The sequence below is a fragment of the Osmia lignaria genome, chromosome 10, assembly GCF_051020975.1.
Source record: "Osmia lignaria lignaria isolate PbOS001 chromosome 10, iyOsmLign1, whole genome shotgun sequence".
Classification (NCBI taxonomy): domain Eukaryota; kingdom Metazoa; phylum Arthropoda; class Insecta; order Hymenoptera; family Megachilidae; genus Osmia; species Osmia lignaria.
The window spans coordinates 13,242,610-13,266,237 of NC_135041.1; the positions used below are offsets into that span (position 1 = coordinate 13,242,610).

A 23,628-nucleotide genomic window follows, 5' to 3' on the forward strand; every position below is an offset into this window, starting at 1 on the left:
GTTAAAATAGAATCGTGAAACGTGAGTAATTCTTCATAAAATTAGAAAACAAGATGTGAAATTCCTTACAGTGAAAGAAATTCCTTCAACAGAGCCGACAGCGTAGCAACGATCACCTGCGTTGCAAGCTCCGCTTAATATTTGATGACAATTCATTATTGTTATTGAAAATTATTCCATTCTTTATGAAATTGATTTTTCAATTAGATACGTTGATGTTAGCTGGATCCTACAGCAGTAAAGAACTTTTTACGAGCTACAACGTCGAAACGTCGTCTCAAACTGACATCACACGGCAGCACCTTATTCGATTGGAAGCCATCTTTAAATGGATTCTCTCGGCGCGTTATACTGCCACTTTTTGTCTTGGATAAGCAATACTACTTACCCACACACATGCAATATTTCTTATCTTTACATCTATGAAGTACATTATCAGTTGAATCATCTAATTATATCTAAATACATTGAATTAAGATTCGAATGATCATTCAGATAATGTACAAATCAAAAGAATTAAAATATAATAAAGCAAAGATGAAAATTCAAATTGAAAGAATAAAAGAGCAAAATAAATTGTATTCCTCCTTTGTTGAATCCTATTAGCGTTGTGAATTCTTCAACTCTTCGTTAAATTTAAGAGTCATATTACATTTCTTATAGTGTTTATCTTCAATGAAAACATTAAATATAGTTACAGATTAATTTAATCATTTTATATTGATTTTTACTCAGAAAGCTGACAAAGTAAAGCTACTCCTCTCATGATCCAATGTTCTGGCGGTTTTGCAGTAGGTAAAGTCATAGCAATAACGAAATTGGTCGAATGTCCAGTGGTTGATAAAACGCCTTTTCTTTCGCTAGTTTTGTACACAGGACAAAGATACGTAGGTCTCTTTTTAATATCTTCTTTCTTCACTGGAACCAGCCACATCTGGATCGACAGTAAGAGAGGAAATTGCAAATTGAAAAAGGAGTGTGGATTAAAGAGGAAGAACAATGAAAATATGCTTACACGGGGCATGCTTTCATAAAGTACTTTCGAAAAACTTTCGTCCAATGTCATATGTTCATTATTGAATCGAGCGCCGTCTAAAAACAGTCCATGTATATAGACTCCATTCTCGGGAGGAGAATGAGGAATTTCGTGTACGTGTAACACGAAGAAGTCGAAAATCAATAAGTCTATAGGTATTTGATATTTTCTCGAATAGTTTTGTCTAGTTCCTGTTAGAAATGCTTGAGTGAAATAAAATCCCGAAATCCAATAAATGACTGGTGGTCCCTCGTCGTACCATTTCTAAAAATCAATATACAATATACTTTGATAATATTTATGCAAATTATGGTTTTGAGAATTTCTGCTGAAGAAGATAATGTCTTACTTGAAGGAAATTCAAACGAGCCAACAAATCATGAATATAACTACCAAGTGGTTTCAATGATGGGTACGAATATCGCAACCATAAAGCAGGTATCTTGTTAGTCAAAATTGCTTCATAAATATCTTCAAGTTCAAAAGACATTACAATAAAACCTACGGAATCATAAATAGGTATAAATTAGCTTTCAATAATAATATATAGAAAAATCGATGTAATCGTTTGAACCTTTGATAGCTCGCTTAATATTTTGCAGACTTGTTCTAACGTGGCCAGTAAGCTTATTGAATCTGCCCATTTCTTGTACTAACACTGTATTCATACTTTGTCCGTAAGACATAGGGTACTTTTTAAGAGCCAATAAGATATCATAATCGGCTGGTAGTTTTTGTAAAATATCACTTGCCATTTTAAATACTATTTCGTCGTTTGATATTAGTCCAGTTCCAGATTCAACGCTTTCCTAGGAGAAACAGAGAACGTTAGAGGATCTGATTACCGAATAACTATTGCTTTTCATAATTATAATTCTTATCATTTAATGTTACTTTGTATGTCGTCAATTTACAAACCTTAATCGGCCATCGCCTATCCTGAATGCGTAACAAGATATGCAATGCAACATTAACAAAGATCCAATAAAAAATAATAAACACAGCAAGTACAAATAAATCATTTTTCATTTGATTTAAATAACATAACTCATTTGTACTTGCTGTAAAATATGCAACGACGCATACATACCACACGATCCTGAACAAATGCCGTTACAATAATGAAATAAAACATACGTTTAATGATTAATTAGACCGCCATCCGCTTCGTGGCTGACATACTGGAGCGAAGCGATTGATTTGCAGTAAAAGTAACTTTAATTACTCTATTACTCGCGAATCTATCTAATTACTAAGCGTTATTTAATAGCGGAGCTTCGCTCGCTTCGTTCCAATGAAAGAACGTATAGAAAGTGAAAGAAAACAGAAATTTACCTGAGTTAATATAAGTGACGAGAACAGAAGGTTCGTTTCATGCTGGTCTTTAATGATATCAGCGTTCTCGTTCATGCCAAAAACACTTGGTTGGGTAATTAAAGGTAAGTCTCTGGTATATTCCATGAAGGCTTCAAATTCTCGTAAATTTGGAGCATAATAAGACGTTGAAGTTTCATCGAAGTAATAGATTTTTTCGTCGAGCAACTCCCTGGAAAATCATAGCAGAATCATTGTTAAAAATATAATAATAGTGATGATCGTATAATATACGCAAATGTATTTAATTACGCGCAATAAAATTTAGACAGGATAGTGTTCAACGTTCTTCGATCCCACTCATCTGTCACCCTTCCACCATAATTACATTCTCCAGTCAGATACCTGATAGCATCGAATCTCACGTCTTCGAATTCGTCGAGGAACAAATGTAATTGTAAAACACTGATCCGTAGATCGGTCTCGTTAAATTCGTAGCTAATGTTCCAACCGATCGGACCGAATTTTCGTCTTTCCTGAACGATCGCGTGAAAGAAGCATAACGAATAAAGTAGCTTCTTGAAATATTCTGGCTGAGAGCAAGATTCAAAGAAGTCCGGATCACTTATCGGATCGCTCGTGTACGACCTGAGGATGTTAGCCCTTAGCCCTTTAGGTGGTTCGTTTGTCATTTTTATACTGTTCTCCAGTACCGAGGAAGGAAAGTGTTCCGACGGATAGCTCGTTAACCAGAGACGAAATTCCGAATGAATCGTATCGGGTATCAGACCTTCGCAGATATTTTCCAAAGTGCCCATCCAGCTAATCGCCAAATGACAATTTTGTAAAACTACCCAGTTACCGACCATCACTGCTTTCTGAATCGTTTCCTCAGCAACTGGTCCCTGACCTATAACATATGCATAAAACAGCAATATTTTATACTATTAACCAAAGGATTTTGGTAGAACCTTAAAACAGATGCTCACCTTGACCCAAGGAAAGATAAAACAGACGACTCACGCTGTAACCTTGTTCATCCGCAAACGCGAGCAACAACTGACCTGGATCGGTACCAGGGGTCAGGATGAATATTAACGGAGTGGAACAATTCGAATCAGCGTAAGACGAAGGTAAATCAAAGGGTGGTGCTTCGACGAATTGTAAACCGAGTTGCTCTAAAAAAGTAGGCATACAAGTACATATATTATAATGTTAGAGAATATTGAAGAACAGCGTTACCTTCGACAAAGTTTTGTACACCTGGAATTATCTTATCAGGACGAATGCATCTCAGTATCAACATTCTTTGAAACAAATTCAATTTGTGAAATGGTGGAGGAATCGCCCCGTTTTGCGGTTCCTTCGAATCGAATAAATGTCTCCACTCTTTGACGTGTTGTGTAAATGTTTCTCGAATACCCTAATCAAACGATCAAAGATTTTCATGTGCTAATTATCGTTCGGTAGTTCATCAACTAACCGAAAAATCATCGACACTATCCAGATTACACAATTCGTTCCACTGTTTGGACGGTAGCCAGGTTGTAGGATTGGCGTACGGATTATCAATACCGATCCCGCCAGTCAGCAAAAATATCCATTGAGGCAAAGAAAGTTTTCCCTGTTGCTTGAGCAAATTGATCGCCAATAAGAAAGAAAACAACAGCTTATCCTTTTCGAACAGAGATCTACAAACGTTCGTGTAAAGAGAGTAGGTGAAATATTTAGTGAGATCGGTTAATCGCTTTTCGACCGTATCCGCTGGTTCCGTGTTATCGATAGCCAGTTCGAATAAGTTTATGAACCATGCCAACGAATACTGATACATAGGATCGATGTTGATTAACATGGCTGAAACAGAACATCGACGACAGGAATAATTTATTAATTTCTCGAGAATAATTGAAGAAACTAGAAGGAGTGGTTTACCGATAGTAAAGAAAAGCACGGTCGAATACACTGCGATGGAAGTGTACTGCAACCTGGCATCGTCGATTGATTTTTCCGTTTGCTCAGCAGCCGCTTGTTTCACCTGGATGTCGTTACTCAAATCCTTAGAGGATGTTAAAACTTCAACAGCCTCTTCGTCGTCTAATAAATTGCCTTCCGCTAACGAAAGAATCTCTAAAATTTTGTCCTCCGTTTCTTGGAGAAGTCTTAAACGAGCGAAACAATGCGTTACGATAAAATTACAATACGATGTTCAGGCAAAGAAATATTTTACAGTTTACGCACTGTTTGTTTGCGGCTCCTTGCACGATCAAAGCGTTTTTCTCCGACTCCAAGTCCGGCCTTTCCTTCGCAACTACAATACCCAGTAATTGGTCTTCCAGACCAGTTGGCGTTATCATAAAATTCAATAGCGTTACCTTGACCGCTATTTCTGGTAAATAATGCGGATTTCTTAGTTTGGTGGTAATATAGAGTCTGTGAATTGAAAAGAATCATAAGATTTATTATACGTAAGCACGTACGTATATCGACTACCTGAAATGATCACTGTATTCAACGATCGTATCGCCAAACTTTATACAAAGTGCGCCACCCTGCTTGAACGTTTCTTTCATTAGAACCGGCTCGAGGACAGCGTCTATTTCTTCTCCAACGTGCTCCAAAAGCACCGGCTGTCCAAATTGTAGCGCATTTTCCAAAACTCGACTATAGTCGGATTGAGTTAATCGAATAATGTTTAAATTATTCTTCCTTTCCATATTTTTTATCCATCTATTTGCCTGACCTTGCGGATCTATTATCAACGGCCACCTTCTTGCATTTCTGCACAGACATTCATTATTCAGTCTATAAAAAGAAACAGACGAAGATATTAGAAGTATGCTTACGTGATAATGATACCATTGTCGACAGAATACGCGTCGTTCGGTAAACCGAAAATATTCCAAGATCTTATTAAAACTGCCTCTCCGAGAATATCGCGTAACTGAAAGTCCGTACTACAGATCACTTTCAAGTCAGTACAACGCTGTATCCACATGGACATTTGTTGAAGTCGAAAAGGCATGGTAAAGGGGCCTAGATACGCCACAACACCAGAGGCGATTACCACGTCACCGGTCAATCGGTGATACCTGAGAAATTTACGTAGAAATTTTGATAAAATTGAATATTTAACCACAAGACAAATTGTACCTTTCCCCTAAAACTACCGCGGTGCGAGACCAACGCGTGTACTCTCCGCCTAATCCTCCGATCAAATCTTCGGCACGCTTCAGTTTCGTTTCGCAATCGGTCACTTTGTCGGACATCGTTTGGAATGCTATTCTTCTTTGTTCCAACAGTTCCTCCAGTGTTCTCAGTTTTTCCTAGGCAAGAAAAATGAATCAGGCTTGATTTACATGGAGTAATTCCCTCAAAGGAACAGAGAATTGGTACCTGAACGCGTTGAAGTTGCTCTCGTTTCGCTCGAAGAGTCCCCATGGCAGTGTCGTAGACTTCTTGAGCTTGGGCTAATGCTCTTTTCTTCGGGGCAACGACTTTTGATACTTTATCGTACTCGGACATCGCGTACACCCATCGGCAAAGTCCCTCGCACGCCGTCGATACTTTCTTGATCTTCTCGGGATCGAAGTCCGGATTTGACAAGTATACTTTACGAATTTTCTCGATCACGTTGTCGGGAATGTTATCCTTGTCGAAATTGAGCAACGAGTCGAGAAACCTTGCGTCGCTTAGCATTCGAAGGGCAGCTTTCCAATAGTCTTCTAGAAAACTGCCGTCTGGTTGCTGGATTCTTTCTGGTTTTACTTGCTACTTGAAATGCAGACAAATGTGCAGGAATAAGGATAAAAGAATGAAAAATGTACGTGGTATGTAGGTGTGTCGAGAGGTCTGAGAGAACAGAGTGCACGCCCAGAGAAAACGTGACCGTTCGCACCTTGAGAACGCAAACGCTTTCGGCGATCAGTCTAACTCCTTGAGGTGGTTGCTTCATCGCTCTGACCACAGCGACATCGGCAGTGGTCAAGGTGTCCAGAGCGGCTTGCGCTCGTTTCAAGATCGGCAGTGCTTCAGCTAAATCTGCATCGCATTCCGCTTTGATGGCAGCCGCTTCGCTTGCGTAAATCTGCAACGTTTAATCGATCTCTTCAATCTCCAACGATAGATCGTCTGACGCTATAATTGAGTTTAATTTTTAGCTTTTTAACCTCGGCTGCATTTTCGTCTTCTTTCACCGTTCTCTCAAACTCTGCTACCTCCTCCTTCTCTTTATTAACATCGAGCAACATTTTTTGAACATCTTGCGTAGCAACAATTAATTGTGGCCTCAACGATTGCAAAGTTTCTGACATCGCGACCACTTGCACTTGCGTCTCGTCCAGCTGACCCAAACCACGTTCGTAGCGAGTTTTCGCGTCCATGATGTTCCTGTTTCAGTTCAAAATCCTTGTATTCCTGTACTTCAAAATCTCCAAGAGATAAACCATGCTTACCGACGTTTTTTCTCCAATAAATCCTTAAAAGTATTTATCATCTCAAGGTACGAAGTTGGGGTAACATAAACGTGTCTGTTTAATCGAAGAAAAAATTCCGTGCTTAGATTTTGCGTCGAGATGTGAAAGAATTGACACATGTCGATGCCGGCTATTCTTTCCTGATCCGTTAGCTCGATCGTCGACAAAAATCTGGTCGCAACCGCCAGCAAAGCATCGTCGGGCCAGGACTTGAAGAAAAATGAAATATGCAAAAAGAACTGGTGAGTCGCGAGCAAGGCGTGGACGTGTTTGAAATGAACGGGATAGAAAGGAAATTGTTCGTACCTGAAGCCAATCGATGGTGCAACAATTCACTAAGGCTGGAAATTTTCTGATCCGATTACGAAAGTTATTGCCTATCGGAGATACCACTATTACAATGTGCAACTGATCCCGTACTGTTTGAACGAAGAGATTGAACAAAGCCACCGGACTTCCGTCCGTCTGTACCGATCGATCCCTTTGCCTGTCTATTATTCTCATTCGTTCGCATATCTCTGATACTTCTTCCACGGTAAATATGTTTGGTATCTAAAGGGTGCGATATTCAAAGGATTAGATCAACGAAATGATAGAGGAAAGGTATTTCTCACCTCTCCAGAATTAAGCATATTGCTGATATCTTCGAGGAAACTCTCTTCTTTGATCTGAGTATCAGAGAAAAGAAAGGTGGAATGAAGTTCGGTCAAGGTAACGCGTTTCAAGATATCCTTCACGTCTTCGTGCCATGCGTTCACTCCGTACTGTTGGCTGACTTCAATTTGGAAAACATCGTAGTCGCTTATATGGGAGGCCAATCTGGTCAACGACTGTCTTCCTGAACCACCGACCCCGACAAGAAGGGCATGACTTCGGGGTTGCTTGATGATACGGCAGATGCGCGACAAATGTTCGATGGCGAACCTAGCATCAATTTCTTCTTCTACCGTTGCTCGTTTACGTTGAATTGTTGCTACTTACCGGAATAAAACCAGATTCATGGGCTTTCTGCTCATCGCATTGTACTCGGTTAAATAATTTTCTACTATCTCCCGTAAGCGTTCGAGATCCGGCACCTCTTGGTAAAGTCGATTGTCCACTCTCGCGTCCGCGAAATCGCAAAACACCAAGTTTCGAAGTTCTTGTTCGGTGATTAGCGCCGGCTGTTTCTGCAACACGGTACACGATGAAGGAGAATGGAAATACAAAAAATATGAACTTACTTTGCTATCTTTCTCCTTCGAGGGAACAAGATCGTTAAACAATTTTTCCATTATCACATTCATACGTTTGTCAAGAGTAATCCGTATTTGCCCCACCAACCAAGTGTTGTCGTTATCATCTATCAAACGATCTCCAAATACTCGAAGTATCTCATGAACCCAGAGTCTCCTCATGTTTGTTAAGGCTGGCATCGTTTCCGGGACGGACAACAGAACACCCTGTATCACTCTGGAGAAATCACGGAGATTGAATACGTAATGACACTTGGCTGGTGTTGGTAAAAGATTGCTAAGACTCTCTTTGTACACATCCAACGTGGCTAGAACGATTTCTTCGATACACGGATCGAATTCTTTACCAAATCCTCTGTAAGAAATGGGAAAGAAACGTTTCGAATAACCAGAGCATTACAATTGTTCCATCACTTAATACTTATAGTAGAGCAATAAAACCTGTGCAAACCTCGTATCAAGATGCCAGAGGATAATTTTACTAAATATCATCGTCATTACTTCGTCGTCGAATTCTGATATCGTTAAAACAGTAAAATGTCTTTTAAATCGAGGGGTAACGTCTTTCCCGCCGCTGGTCGGTGGACCCATGGCGCACATTAAATTGACATCGATCAGTTTGATCACCGTTTTATCCTTCGTATCGAACCTGTGGCAACAATCAACAAACGGAGATGAAAATCTGTCAATTGATTTGAAACGAAACTATTACCATTCTCCGTAATCTAGCCATTGTCGTAAAAGTTCGATCGGCGGTTGTGCTCCGTACGTTTCCTTCATTGGCATCGAAAGATCATCGACGAATACGATCCACCGTTTCCCTATCGGTGCCCCGAAAACGCCTTTTCTTCGACGATCTAATTTCCCCATAATCGTGTCCTGAGTTTGCTTTGCCGTCGTTTGGGCAGAAAAATTGATGATCAACGGCTTGTTCACCGCAGGATCGTTCTTTCTCAATAAGAAATCTACGGTGTACACTGATTTTCCAGTGCCAGTAGGGCCGACAAACAACACGGGTTTTTGGTGGCCTATCAATAATCGAAACAGAGACGTGTATCTTATCGTTTCGACTGTAGGTACTATTATTTGATTGACGGGAATATCGCGAGGAATCGGTGGACTGTCGAGCAACTCGTCGGACCATAATTTCCATTTTCCTTTACCCTGAAACACCAAACGAATGTCTTTCTTCTTTCTTACACCTGTATCTTCACACTTACTTCCTTGGTAAATCTGTAATCGAACACTAAACTATCCCGTGGCATAACAAAGATGTACGGCTTCAAAGGTGCTTCTATTGGTCCTGGTAATTCAAACGTTTCCATCAAGTCTGTAGGGAAGTTCTTCTCGAGAAATCCACGAAACAGCATGCTGAAGGATTCTCTGGATTTTACGGTTAAAATACCTCCGATCGCCCAAATACACGAAAAGAAAAACGAGCCCTGAAAATGTATCGAAGAAAGATGTTGAAAGAAATGTGCAAACTGTTGAGAAACAGCGACTTGCCTCGATCTGCGCTCGGAGGTCTAACTCGGTCATACTCTTAGTAATCTTCTCATCGTGGTACTCGTTGACGAAACAGTCCATCAAATAAGTCAGCGAGCGTATAAGATTCGATTCCGGCATGGGACATATTTTCTGCAACATAAGAAGAATCAAGTTTCTTTAACATCTGATGAGTATGAAAAGGAACAAGTTTGAAAATAGAATAAAAACCTGAACGTTATTATTAAATAACCAATAGAGCAGAGGATCGCAAAATCTTCGAAAAAGCGATTGATATATAAAGTTCTTTAGCCATTCGTCAATTACAGCTGGAACTTTAGCTAGCCATGATTTAAGCAAAGGATCCCATCCAAGTGTATGAGGTTCCATGTAGATCATTCCTGAATTATACATAGAAATTATAGGTGACAAAGTGGCATTTGAACAGAGTTAGGGAAAATGTCATACCGCAACGAGAAACAGTAGCCGGTGAAGCTTGTTCTAAATCCATCGTTTCAAAGATCAAACTCGTAACTGGCGATAACTGGATGATCTCACCGCTCATTAAACAAAGCTTTTTGTTATCGTCGAGCACAGTGTTCATGCTCTCTATCCATACCGCGTCGATAGGTCCGTCGAAAATAAGCCATTTGCGATTTTCGTTGGTGGAAGTTGCGAAAGCGCGGTAACTGATCGCTAAAACTCCATCGGACCATTCGTGGGACACCGGGTCGAACTCTCCGTACAAATGACCCAACGTAACAGCTTTAGGGTTGATAACAAACTTTTCTACCGCATGTTCGTTTATCAGATTCTGAAACGTTCGATAGTTTGAAAGTGTCCATTAGAACAAGTTAAAGTGAATTAGAGCGAGATTCGCTCTAGTCAACCCTTTTTCGGTCATTTCCGGTCAGACCGAAAGTAGCAAAAAAAAAAATTTCGGTCATTCGTTGAGATTTTAACCCATTAAACAGAATGGCGCAAGAATTTTTTCGATAACTCTTACCCTTTGGCCTGTACAAAAATGACGGAAAGTCTAAATGCTATAGCCCCCTTCTCAAGATTTTCATTACATAAAGGGTTGGCTAATAAGTGGCTTACTCGTTGCTCGCAAAGCTTCAAAGCGTCAGCCAAAACGTTATAAGCCGCGCTCTTCCCAGCAAACGGATAACCAACGATCATGAATCCATGCCGAACGATCATCATTTCATATATCTGCTGTATCTTTTGTAAGAAGACAGAAGTGCATTGCAAGTTTAACTCGGAACACGCATCACGAACGCACGTATTCAAGTCGGTGTAATCTGGTTCCGGAAGTTTCACACCAGGAAAGAGATCGGACGTTATACCCTGAATAGATAAAATTAAATAAATTCGATTGCTTCGAAATAATTTAATGTATACGTACGTTGAACAGTGGTATATCCTCTTTCAGGAATTTTGGTAAATTCACGTCTTTGATGCTGCGCAGTATTAAAATGTCCTCGGCCTCATCCGGATATTTGATCTTTAAATTTCCAGCCGCTATCAGGACAGATTTCACCGCTCTCATTCCGTAATCATAATGATTCTGACTGGACAGTTGTTCCGAGCACAATCTATACGCTGTGACGATTTTCACTGAAAGCGGCCGAGCTTCGTAAAATCCGTACGAGTATAAGGTGTTTTCAGCGATCAAAGCGTAATCTGGAACCTAACAGACTTCAAATTAAGCTTAATTATCTTGCATTTTATATTTCTAACTAACCATCATCGCGACCGGTCGGAAGAGGGCCTTCAGATTATCCGGTAACTCGGTTCTTCCTGCGTATCCTGGATTCATCGTGATGAACACGGCACAGGTAGGATCTAACGAGATCTCGGTACCTTCGAAAAGAAGCTGATCCAGTCCAGCATTAATGGCTCGTTGAATGGTTAAAATTTGTTGCGCCACTACCGACAGTACTTCTAGATCTATCCTATTGAACTCGTCGAAGCAAGACCACGCGCCGGTACTTGCCAATCCCTGGATTCGCAAACAGACGTTAAATATAAATATTCTGGATTTTCATAACGACTCGTCGGTGTACATACTCGTACCTTAAAGAATTTACCCAAAGCAATGTAATCCAGACCGTCGGAACAATTGAACACCACGCATTGTTTAGCCACAGCTTTGGCCAAGTCTTTAGTAGTTTCCGTTTTACCGGTTCCAGCAGGACCTTCAGGTGCACCACCGAGATGCAAGCTCAACGCACTGAACAACGTTCGATAACATCTATCCGTCAGTGGCGTTATTACCAGTCTTGACGTGTTGCCCAGGTACTCGTATGCGTATTTTAACGAAGTATTTATCATCGTTGTCCATAAATCATTGTTCTAGGATAACGAAAAGAAAATCGTTGGAAGACGAGATTTTTCTTTGCTTTCTTTTTCCTTACCATCCAATAGTATCTTAGTTGAGCCAACCAATTGAAGTCGGTTGCATCGGTAACTCTTTGCCCGACAAGTCCCGAGACCACATCACGGCCATGGACATCCAGTGTAACCAATGCCTCTGAAACGAATAATCCATAAACAGATAAATTCAGAATTTATACTTGATACCGTGTTGCCTTCCTCCTCCACCTCCTCCTCTGCCTCCTCCTCTTCTTCTTCTCAATTTTCTTCGTACCTAAGGTCGTACGATTTTGCGTCGACAACTTTCCACGAACCAATTTCACTATTTCGTTTAGCTGATGCGTACAGGTGTGAATGTAGTTCTTTACATTTTGCAAAGGATCGGACGATAGAGCCTTGGTTACGTCGGCCGTCCAGTAAAGTTTACTCACGCAAAGAATTGTTTGACCAGGCCATTCCAATGCCCACATCGATCTGACTTGTTTTAAGAACGCATTCTTCGATGCGATTACCTGTAGTTACGAAAGGAATGAAATGGTGAACAATGAAGAAATTGAATGGAATGGTGCTATTAGAATTTAATTAATATTACCTGCGCCCTGACGCTCTTTTTCATAGATCGTTCAAGATCTAATAACCACCTCTCCACCTGTCCTCGAGCCGCTACTGTGTCCACGATATCTTCGAGAATAACTTTTTCTCCTTCGGACGACTGCATCGTCGTTATCTCCATATCGTCCGTGAAACTTAGACGTTCGATACCTTCGAAGCATTTTTTCAGATGCGGTTGTACTCTGTCGGGTTGATTTTAGAAACAACACGTTAATATAGGCACGCGTGCTAGTATCGTTTTGTTTGAAAATTATTACCTGGTGGGATCTTTCGTTTCGGACAATATTTCTAATAGCTCGTCGTTCGAAAGGAAAAAGAATCGTGGGAAGTATAATCTCTTCTTATCTAAGTAAGCGGTCAGTCCCTTTTGTACCAAATCCAATAGATTGGTACATTTCTTTAATCGCTCAAGCATCTTGTCTATTCCAATGACAGACATAACGCGAGGATCTGATGACACTAGCGACATTATTTCTCTCCAAATCTGTACATGATCATCATCGATATTAGTAATTGATTTTATCTATGGATTGGACACGATAATACCTTGTCGACAGCACTAAATCGCCGACCTTCCTCTGGCATTTGCTGCTGTATATCGGCCGAGGAAAAGATTGGTTCAAAGTACATCCAAGTGGCTTGAACTTGTAGCCAATAATCCATAATATCTTGTAAGAGGAGTAATTTGGATTCCCATTCTCTAAAAGTAATGGCAAAGAAATGTAATTTAAGAGGAAAGGAAATTCGATACAAATGACAAAATTATTACATACAAGGTCTCCTTCTCGAACGGTCGAATATAAAGGGAATTCTTCATAGTCTGAGCTTTGGTTAAATGATCGTCCAAAAGTAATTGTATCTCGTCGACACTGGCAATCACATACGTTCCAGTATCTCGATAAGGATTCACGGTGAACGCAATATCCTCCCAATCGACATGCATTCGAAGTAGAGCCTTCTCTAAGCTACCTTCCTTCGTTGCAGCTTCCGCTATCGCTTCGAATTTCGGGACGTAATCGGCCAAGCCGTAATCAAGAATCTGTGACCAATAAAAGGGTAATAAGAAATCTGAATTTTATAAAAGATGAAGTATGGCGTCGGATACCTTGGCAAGCGTCGTCGATAGATCAACTTTTATAGGGAATCCAACGATCTCCGACACTTGTTCCCAGTGACGACTCTTCATCGAAGGATTTCCAAGAGTGGATATCACAGGCATATGCTCTTTGAATTCTTCTATATTGATTCGAATCGTTTCCGCAAGCTTCTTCGCTATCGGTTCTTGGATAGATCTCTCCAATCTAAATACTGTACGATAAGCGGTTCCTGTAGCCATCTCAATGTCTTCTGGATCTTGAGAGCCAATCATCGAATTCATCCACGTATCGTAGTTGGTTAGAAAATCGCAAGCTGCGTCGTACAGCTTCTTGTATGGCGATAGTTTATCCGCTGTCTATATCACATTGCATTATGGATTAAAAATTCAATTTAGGAAATGCAGTATGTATAATTGAATAGACCAACACCTACCGCCTTTCGTAATGGATATTGCGACATTTCCCAACCGAACAACACTTCTTCCTCGTTGAATTTATCGATGGTATCCATCGCGGCGATCAATTTGTTCTCCAAACGATCTGCCTTTTTCTTGTACCGATATATCTCATCGATGTTACCCCAGTACTGTAATTCGTTGCATTGTTTCGCGTACGTTTCAAGATCTCGCAGAAATTGTTCGATTCGTTTCTTAAGATTCCTCTGAAACTCTTCGGTTTTGCTCGCAACTATTTCCTCATGGCTCTTGAAAACTTCGGGAAGCTTATGATACCTTGATATAAAAACAGATATAACAATCTTTCAATCCCGTTTGATTTCTTAATTAATTAATTCGTCGTTTATTTACCATTGAAAAGCAAAGTTGTTGGTTTTCAATTCGATCGTCGTCAGAATCGAATAATCCGTTAAGAAAACGATGTACTTTATAATTTCTCTCAATTCCTTTTCTAACTCACCAGTAGTTTCCGTTTTGGTAACGTTTATAAACTCTTCGAGTTTGATCAATTCCGAGCTATTTGCTGGAACGGTCAGTGCACGATCCACAATGTGTTGATAGGCGTTCCCTACGCTGTTTCCAAGTTATCTTTCTTTCATTCATGCCATAAAAAGGATCCTAACAAAATAAGAAGATAGAAGAAACAGCAATCTTACGTTCGAGCTTTTCGTTGATAATCCTGAATCATTTTAGTAACTAAATCTTCCTTGATTTTTCGAGCGGTTGCAAGGATGTGCCCGATTAACTCCCCTCGGTGCACTACAAAAAGTCCATGGAAACTAGTTCGTGGAAACTCCACTTTTATTCGTCCATACAAACGATAATAATGCTCGATCAGATTCTGATAACGTTCGAAATGTTCAACCGTATCTGTTGAATTTATAAAATCGGTGATCTTTTCATTTTCGGCACCGTATATTAAATTCTCGTATTTTTCAAATTCTTGTAGCTGCTCTGTAGCTCCGATTTTTTCTTCGCCGATCAGCTTCTCGATTTCGTCGGCGCATCGTTCCAAACGTTTATCCGATACTTTTACCTGGAGTAATTTTTCATCGGAACCGATACAACTGATGTTTGATAGTAATGTCTCAACTCGTGGTAGTCCGGCAACAGCCTCTTGCATTGAATTCATAATCGTCGATAACGTTTCAACGAATGTATTAAACGGGGGATCGAACAAGACAATCGCGTGTCTTACCGTCACTTTTATGTCAAAACCATGGCATGTACCCTATAAACGATAATAATTCCTTCTTATTTCAACGTTATACTTCTCGCCTTTTGATCACTCGCTCAAAAGAGTAACTCACGTTTTTGTTACAAAGGTAATCTATGTAATCATCCAATGTCTGTATATAAAGTCTTCGTAATTGACTTTCCATGATAAGAGCGATGCAATTAAAAAATCTTCGACATTTTACCGAATTACTCATCGACGGCAATTCGTTTCTTTCAAACGCCTAAAAATACTATAATTAAACTGTTTCGCTCGAATAATATAAAGACAATTTATATTTTTTGATTCGTACCACGGATAAAATGGTCTGAATTTTTGGCAACCAGTTCTTTGAGAGATTTTCCTTCACCCTGTGACACATTCGTAAGACGGTTCTTTCGAAATTTTCCAACCCATAGGACTCACCATATGCTGCTAATTCACTTTCATCCAAGAGCTTAAGATCGCTGTTGTTACACCAACGATCAACGTTTCAGGAGAATACGTTAAAAGAAAAAGGAAGTTTGATATTAACAATCGTAATTTTCTCGATTATATAAAACCAACCTGAACTCTCGGTAACAACAATCGAAAATTCGTCGCATGACGGGACGATAAAGTGTACTTATTCTTTCGAGTTTTGTTATATTCCATTGATAATTAACCGCATGATCTGTTGGAAGTTGCATCTCTCCAATTGTTTTACTTTTCTCTAGTGCGACTAGCTGAAAATCATAAAATTTCTTTTGAGTTCTCATCTTTTTTTCACTATTCTTCCATTCTTCAATCCTCAAATTTAAAAATGATCCATTGAAACGTACCTGATTTAGCAAAGAGTACAGAGAATTTCCTATAACAAATTCTATGACAGACTTTTTTATGCTTAATACATATTCTTCTTTTACTTCCTTCACTAAATCATTCAAACATTCCTTAAACTTTTGCCGCCATTTAATAGGTATAACACTCAAGATGTTTTCCAAAAGATCAGTGCCCATTGATCCCACGTAATCGTCATCGATCCCTTGTGTTAAATAATAATAATACCGCAATATATCCCTGTCGTTTTTCGTAACAAAATCTTTTATCTCTTCTTCATCATCATCATCATCATCTTCTTCTTCCATTCTCTGTACACATTTTTTCCTTTTAGCACGCATCGTTTCCTTTCTCTTCTTTTCTTTTATAACGTTAAGAAGATGCATTCGAAATTCTTCTCTTTTCTGAGAAAGCAATAGGTACTTGTACGTTTTTGAAACCGATTTCTTCTTGCTACATTTCATGACTGTATTTGTAGTATTTCTCCTATGGTATATTTTGCTTGTCGACTACTTTACGTTCCTTGAATGTTTCAGATACCTGGTTTCTTCTTTGAACGATGCCAAATCTAAATCGAATCGAAAGCACTGTACGTCAATACAATGTATCACTCGAAGAAAGATGTTTCTTCGATACCCAATACTTGTAACCTATCCATTTTAAATAATATAGGCTTGTACGTAAGTTTCTATGACAACCGAATACGTTACCTTCTCTATTCTCTTCCGAGTCCACCTCCATTTCCAACTTTTTTTCCAATAATTATCGTACAAATAAACATTGTTAAAAGTTTAAAGAAAAAGTTGCAAACGAAATAATTAATGAACATTCTTGTTTACATTTGTACGTTTATTAACAGATACACAGAAAATTAATGTTATATCTGTTTACGTAACTTACAATTGAATGGATGTATGTATATGGTACATATGCACACGTATTCTGTAGTAGGTAACTGGACAGTTTTATGCTTATTCGGCCGCTTTACAGCAATACGTTCAATTGTTTATTTATTATAGCGGCGAATAAACTCTTAGTAAAGAATTAGTAAAAATACTTTCCGAAAAAAAGCAGTTCTTGGACATGTGATTTACTGATACTTGTAATGCCGGTCAGAGAAACAATGTTTACGCAACTAATGTGTGCGTGTAAATATATATTTGCATTTATAACGTATTCTTTTGATTGTCAGTCGATAGATTCTTTTTTTCATTTTTTTTGATCCCACATTAAGTAATTTTACAGTTAGTTTACCTCTTATTTTTCACCTTTCTCTCTCTCACTCACACGCTCGCTCTTACACCTCCTCTCTTCTTTACACTCTCTCTTTGCTTCCTTCCTGCTTTTCAATTACAATTCCTCTGATTCTCTTCGTCTCCTCTTTCTCTCTTGTTCCTGTACTTTCAATCAAGGCATACACCATTCATATAATGATATTACACGAAACAGTAACGATATATGTATGCGTTTAAAATTACAACGAACATACCACCAATTTATTTTACACCGACGTCGTTTCTTTTTCATGCGTCGTACCAACGGTGAAGTACCTTCTACGTGATAGGGTACAACAAAGAAGAGGATCGTTCACCAGATTTAGTCATGAAACTGGTGCACGAAATTTCATCAACGAAAGTTAATTCAATCGTTGGTACATCTAATTACGTGTAAGCGGGTATCCTAAAATGTATACGTACATACATACAGACACACAGGACATACGTACATAGCAAAAATACACACGTATAGATGTACGTATATGTATGCTTCTACACGCTGGAAATCAGAGAAATGAAATATTAATGAAAGTAAATTAATAAAATTACATTAAACTAAACTAAATTACATAATGTCGAATAGCGCATAGAGAGGTCCGGTCGTTGCCAGTGAGGTGTTCTTTCTCGCCATCGTTTAACTCACATTATTCGGCAAAACGACGAGTACTCGCGCGCTCTTTATTATTTTATCGATCTTAATGGCTGCTGCTGGGCAAGCGGTATCGTAACTCTGGAACGTGGCAAGCGATTAAGGTCTCGTGAAGCGATACCGGTACGGTGTCCAGGCGAATAATTCTATGAAAAGAACAGACACACTGATAATGTAAAATATTCTTTTTAAATATGTATCGTACATACGCATTGCAACGTGCAGCGCAATTGTACTACTTACGTCTCGATACCGTTTCATACCTTGTGTCTGTAAAAATGAAGTTCTCGTTTCTTCTGGTTTATCGTATTAAATCGTGTAAATAATAGGTCACGGTTCGTGCAAACGACTGTATGAAACGAGTATCGAGGTATCGTTGATGCGATGATGATCTGGAACCCTGCGTTACTTGTGTATGGACACGTGATACCAGTTATCAACTATATGAAGTTAAGTCGATTCGAAGGAATGAGCGCACGTACGAAACTATGCTGTGCATTATAATTCCTTGCCACGCATGCTAGATGATATACACGTGTCGTTGGCATCTCGATTCAAGTAATGGAGTGGCAGTAACAGTACAAGGGGCGTTGTAGCTCCTACGGTCTACAGGACAAGTCGAATGGTGGCATGCGTTGATTACTTGCCAATGAAAATGAACGAATTTGCTCTAATCGTTTCTGTGTGTGCCTACGATGAGAAATGTCGCATGAAAAAGCATTTTCTTTTAATCATGTGGGAAATGCGTATGGTTGTAACGTGGTCGTAAATGTATGCGAGCCTCTCTGTTACTCGTTCTTCCTTTACATCTTCGTCTTCCTGTCGTATTTTTCGTTTCATTTCTGCTTTTATCAATATTAACAATCAATTTGCTCGGAAGAATTTTGGCAAAACAGTTTTGGCTGTTGACAAAAGAAAAACAATTGTCGAATATTGGATCGTGAACTGTAAAATATATGAGACTCGTGCATATACGTAATTAGTGTTATGATTAGATTAGGAAATGAGTTGCGACAATAGCAATTGCATACTACGTTCGAAACGATCTACGATTTACCATTGTTAGTGAAACACGGACATAGCGCGTTCAGTATTCGATTGCAGAATCCACGTGCACGATGATTCCAGCCAGCGATGCTCTCGATGGCCTTCAATTTACTTCCTACGTAAACATACGTTTTATTTGTTTCATCAGTACCGAGTGTCTCTTCTTTTGTAAAGGAAGCAACGTGGCAAAGATATCGAGAATTCAATTACGGTAACAAAAACGAAAGAAATTCTCGTAATATCTACTTGTCCACGTTTCTTTATCACTTTTCCAATGTTACCCTTACCTTCGTTCGCATCCCCCGACTGAAACGTAACATTAAATAATTAACAAATAATCGGGATTACCGGTGATTTGAAAAATGAAATTTTACCTCCGAGTGCACTTTCCTCTTAGAAGCCTCCGTGGCTGCTGTTTCGATCACTTCGCTTACAAATTTTGCAGTTTCTCTCATCAACTCTTCGTCATCTTTAAAAGCTTCTTTTTTCTGTTCCAGCGTTCCAGTAGCCAAAATCTTTTCACGTTCCTCCATACTCCATTTAGAAGAGTTACTATTTCCTTTCTCGCCCATCGTTCGCACGTATCTACGCCGAGGATGTTCTCCTTTTCTTTCCAGTAAAATATTCTTACATCTTGGTGAAACTGTAGTGATCATTTATAATGTACACATCGGCGAAAAGAGGAACGAAAATGAACGTTCATTTGACTTACATTCGATGAGAGAAACTCGATCGAAAGGCGATTGACCTTTCAAGCGTAGATATCGAGCTACAGGTGGTGCGCATTCGTTTTACAAGGGAGACTGGGTCGGGTTCAGGTCGGGTCGGGTCGGGTCGGGTTATTCCACGTCGTCGTGCATCCAAACGATTGATTGTATCTTTATCGAATATTGCTTCCGACTTCTTCGTTGACTTCGTTGACAATCAAATTGTAATCCTAACCAGTTCTCTTCCGTGATTGCAAGCAATTTTAATTTATCAAGCTTTCTATGCCGAACGGTTTCATTTCGTCTGGACAGTAGGTAGAGTATTGCTTTCAACAGTTATCTCCTTCGTATCCGTGCGTTCTCTTAACAAATCGAACGATCAGTATTCCTGTAAACTATATTTTATTAGACATTCGTCAGACGCGTACATCGACGTTGGATAAATTAGTTGAAAAAAAGCAAACCGTACGTAGGTAGGAAGGATAGCGATCGATATACTTGTACATGTTCCAAATTGTGGTGTTCGCGGTACGCCCGGCCAGCCAACTGATTCACTTCGTAACGATCGAACGTTTCCCAGCCTTGGCTGCTGGCTCGTGGCTCCCTTTGCCCGACTGAATATCACCCCGGGAAAATCATTCGGAGCATGCGTCGGACCTACGCGCGACTATTAACCGAACTAAACCCTGCTTCTCAGTTGTCCGATTTACCACCCTCTTTCTAAGCTTACTCTCTGCTGTCCTCGACATCAGTCCAGCGTATCGTGTTTTCACTTTCTACCCTTTCTTTTTCTCTCCTTCTCACGGTCTTTTTATCATTTATCTTCACTTTCCATAACGATCATGTTAGAAAAACTTGAAAAGAATTTCAGTTTCTTCGATCTAGTTCCATGAAGTGGAAATAAAAAAGTGGTTAAGGATAATCGTCGAATTTCCAAAATTATCAATAAATCATCGAACGATTTTTGTACAAGTTTAGACTTTTTCCTTTCAACAGGTCTCTACGAGATACGCAAAGAAATAGACAATGTAGTCTGATCATAGGTGAGAAGAGGAAAGAGTTAAGAAGAGGTGACGAAGTTCGAGTGAGGATTAGAGTATCGCGGAGAGGGTGGTGATAGAGAAAGAGAGAGAGAGAGAGTGAGAGAGTAAGATAGAGGGGTTAGAGGGGTTTTCTAAACATAGCTGAAGATCAATATAGTTGAATACTTAACAAGAATTTTCCGGGTAAAAAACGTACTGCTCTGAGCTAAACACGTTACTAATGTTATTCGATATAGTAATTGCAAAGCCGCGTGAAAGTTAAATCGAATATATTATTTTCTGCCTTTTCTTTTCTTCCAAGACACGCGTATATAGTAAAATCTCCAATATCGTTGAATGATTTTAGCTGCGCGATTTCGACGAAAATGTTCAACTTTTCTTAAAAGGGCTTCTCTCGCGTTTAATTCGCATTCCTTTTTCAACTGGTTGTACAATGCACGCTGAGGAATCAGCTGATTCTGCAAACAAACACGCATAAGCTTACTACTGGGTTCTGCACAAAGAACTGTATGGTTGGTAAATTTTATTGAACAAATGATAAGACAAACCTGAACAATAAAATATTCTTTCTCAATAACATCTGCATCGATCAGAAGAGTACTTTTGCAAGTATGAAGTACTCCGATATTGTTATCATACCTTTTCAGTTGATCGAAGCATACCTTTTTCGATTTAAGACTGTACACCGTTGTAATAAAATTAATGTTAATAAAAACGGGTTTTCGTAACTTCTTTTTTGTTCAAATTTTCTCTTACCATGCGTCGTATAACTCATTTCTTCTCGAATAACGTACATTACTAGTGCGTTTTAAACGATCCTCGAACAATTTTAAGTCCATTTGTAGCAACTTCTTTCGCGTTTCGTGTTCCAAATTTCTACTTAACATCTTTGATGAATATTCTGCACTGTAACATTTTCTTATTAATTATTATCACAGACTTATCAGTAAATCATACTTTGTTATACAGGGAAACTTACATGATAGCTGTTAATTTTTCCTTTAAATTTTCATCTATATTTTTCTTTGTTAATTTCATCACTTTCCAGTCTGCTTCAATATTTTTCTGGAAGCGAGAAAAATCTAATTTTTCTTCCTGAAGAGCAATTGTCCATTCTGTTGAGAAGAAATATCGTAAAATAAATATCAATTCAGATTTTCGCGCGCAAGCAAAAGGGGAGTCACGGACCTATACACGTAGCGCCTCCACCCCTATATCGTCACTATCCTTAGGACCGTTGCCAAGGAGCGATGAGAGCACGGGGAAGGGGATTCCTCCTCTGGGAGGGACCGGTGAGGACCGGGAATTCGGGAACCCAGGGAAGGTCTACCATGCTTTGATACTGTACATTGTTTGCTGATTATTCCAATTCAAAATTGCTATTATCATACGTACGTTTTACTTGAAGCGTAAGAGTATCAATGCTTGCCGTAAGATCGTATAACTCGGTCTTCTGGGATTGTTCTATCAAATATCGTTTTGGACTATTTTTTACCAATTGACAGAATAACTCGATCTTTCCGATTAAAATTTTTCCTTTTGAATAAAAATTTTCTGTGGCTATCTTTCCGACTCCGACATCTATATACTTTTATTAAAAAATTTATCTTAAAAAAACGTACAAACGATATCTTTATAGTTACCTACCTTCTCTGCAAGCACCGTTAAAAACTCATCCATTTTGATTAATAGGAATCGAAAATCACATCACTTTCTTTTTCCTAGCCTTCAGAAGAATCGTAATATGTATGACATCGATAACTCCTTTGTAACCATAGTTACTACCGTATTAATTAGTTGACTTATATGTTATATACGTCTTTATCGTTTTCGCAACAAGTATGGAAGTATTTACTTAAGTGTATCAATACCTATACAAGATTTTAAACAATGACTAATTGAAAGCTGTATTATTATCAATCACAGATTCGGCTATATAAAATTAGTAACGATCGGTAATAATAAATCAAACGTACTGTAATAAATGTATAAATAATTTATTTTACCTAATTAGCAAGAAAATTTAAAAGTCCTGCGTCGTTTAATGAATTAATTTCTTATTTTATTACACCTGCGTTACCGCTAGAGTTGCTAGTGTCGCTATATCGACGTGAAATTATCAGAGAATTAGTTGATTTGAAATTCGAAGCCATAATGTTTCGATACTAGCAGTAATTACAACTACAGAAAGACTGAACATGCCTTTGTTCGCAAGGAATCATGATTTTGGAACTCCCAGATACCCTCAAGTATAACAATCGTGCCTGTTTTATTTGTCTCTCTTCTACCATACCGTTCATTCACAACTGAAAAGACACAATTTTGGATCTTTGAATTGATTGTATTTTTTAGAAATCGGTTAAAATCGGCACAACACCTAAAAAATAATAGTTTGACATACTTGTATTTCAAAAAGACCGCAATAAATGAAATATTTTTTTAATTCGATCCCAGCGCCATCTATACAAAAATGGCTGAAACTACTCAACAACTTACCGACTAGTTTCCGCGATCTCCCGATAGGTGCGCTAGTGTTCCCCTGTCTTGGAAACCCAGTCGGTAAGTTGTTGAGTAGTTTCAGCCGTTTCTGTATAGATGGCGAAAGGATCGAATTTTAAAAATATTTAATTTACGGCGGTCTTTTTGAAATACAAGTATGTCAAACAATTATTATTTAGGTGTTGTGCTGATTTTAACTGACTTCTGAAAAATAGAATCAAAGGGAGTCAAAATCATATTTTTTCCGTTGTGATTATCCATTTTTATACTATATAGGATAGACCAG

The 23,628-nt window shown here is 38.9% G+C and overlaps 3 protein-coding genes across 15 annotated transcripts in view; all 3 read right to left on the minus strand.

Moving 5' to 3' along the window:
• The window catches only part of Rbcn-3A (rabconnectin-3 alpha), a 16,920-nt gene extending 16,709 nt beyond the window's left edge, over window positions 1–211 (minus strand). For all 7 annotated transcript variants that reach the window (XM_034340039.2, XM_034340040.2, XM_034340036.2 and 4 more), the window contains exon 1: window positions 70–211. In XM_034340039.2, coding sequence (XP_034195930.2) covers window positions 70–156 — 87 coding nt within the window. In that variant the 5' untranslated portion in view covers window positions 157–211. The remainder of the gene's footprint in view (window positions 1–69) is intronic.
• Window positions 135–19,097, minus strand: LOC117611772 (dynein axonemal heavy chain 7). Of its 5 annotated transcripts, none has more exons than XM_076690542.1 (48): window positions 18,310–19,097; window positions 17,967–18,192; window positions 16,831–17,896; window positions 16,123–16,688; window positions 15,869–16,026; window positions 15,615–15,768; window positions 15,396–15,545; window positions 14,742–15,316; window positions 14,437–14,658; window positions 14,064–14,361; window positions 13,639–13,986; window positions 13,307–13,572; window positions 13,080–13,233; window positions 12,791–13,017; window positions 12,514–12,715; window positions 12,196–12,433; window positions 11,963–12,078; window positions 11,622–11,900; window positions 11,290–11,547; window positions 10,951–11,235; window positions 10,644–10,892; window positions 10,011–10,356; window positions 9,774–9,943; window positions 9,564–9,695; window positions 9,278–9,499; window positions 8,770–9,221; window positions 8,509–8,706; window positions 7,804–8,412; window positions 7,437–7,746; window positions 7,129–7,374; window positions 6,802–7,031; window positions 6,517–6,736; window positions 6,246–6,434; window positions 5,744–6,118; window positions 5,501–5,673; window positions 5,194–5,439; window positions 4,841–5,128; window positions 4,589–4,780; window positions 4,283–4,509; window positions 3,834–4,204; window positions 3,593–3,773; window positions 3,340–3,528; window positions 2,663–3,260; window positions 2,372–2,582; window positions 1,611–1,845; window positions 1,386–1,537; window positions 1,016–1,300; window positions 135–934 (listed from the first exon to the last, which is right to left on the minus strand). In XM_076690542.1, the coding sequence occupies exons 4-48, from the start codon at window positions 16,582–16,584 to the stop codon at window positions 728–730; spliced, it is 11,895 nt and encodes a 3,964-aa protein (XP_076546657.1). In that variant the 5' UTR covers window positions 16,585–16,688; window positions 16,831–17,896; window positions 17,967–18,192; window positions 18,310–19,097; the 3' UTR covers window positions 135–727. The 5 variants fall into 5 exon arrangements, with proteins under 5 accessions (XP_076546657.1, XP_076546658.1, XP_034195924.2 ...); XM_076690543.1 differs by having other exon boundaries at window positions 16,831–17,515; window positions 17,610–18,192; XM_034340033.2 differs by having other exon boundaries at window positions 7,804–7,991; window positions 8,046–8,412; window positions 16,831–18,192.
• Window positions 19,098–19,806: 709 nt separating this feature from the next.
• Window positions 19,807–23,624, minus strand: LOC117611780 (uncharacterized). Of its 3 annotated transcripts, XM_034340052.2 has the most exons (9): window positions 22,850–23,624; window positions 22,491–22,714; window positions 22,239–22,431; window positions 21,823–21,958; window positions 21,600–21,749; window positions 21,392–21,521; window positions 21,040–21,301; window positions 20,270–20,800; window positions 19,807–20,188 (listed from the first exon to the last, which is right to left on the minus strand). In XM_034340052.2, the coding sequence occupies exons 2-7, from the start codon at window positions 22,521–22,523 to the stop codon at window positions 21,116–21,118; spliced, it is 828 nt and encodes a 275-aa protein (XP_034195943.2). In that variant the 5' UTR covers window positions 22,524–22,714; window positions 22,850–23,624; the 3' UTR covers window positions 19,807–20,188; window positions 20,270–20,800; window positions 21,040–21,115. The 3 variants fall into 3 exon arrangements, with proteins under 3 accessions (XP_034195943.2, XP_034195941.2, XP_034195942.2); XM_034340050.2 differs by having other exon boundaries at window positions 20,270–21,301; XM_034340051.2 differs by having other exon boundaries at window positions 19,807–20,195; window positions 20,270–21,301.
• Between the last annotated feature and the right edge of the window lie 4 nt (window positions 23,625–23,628).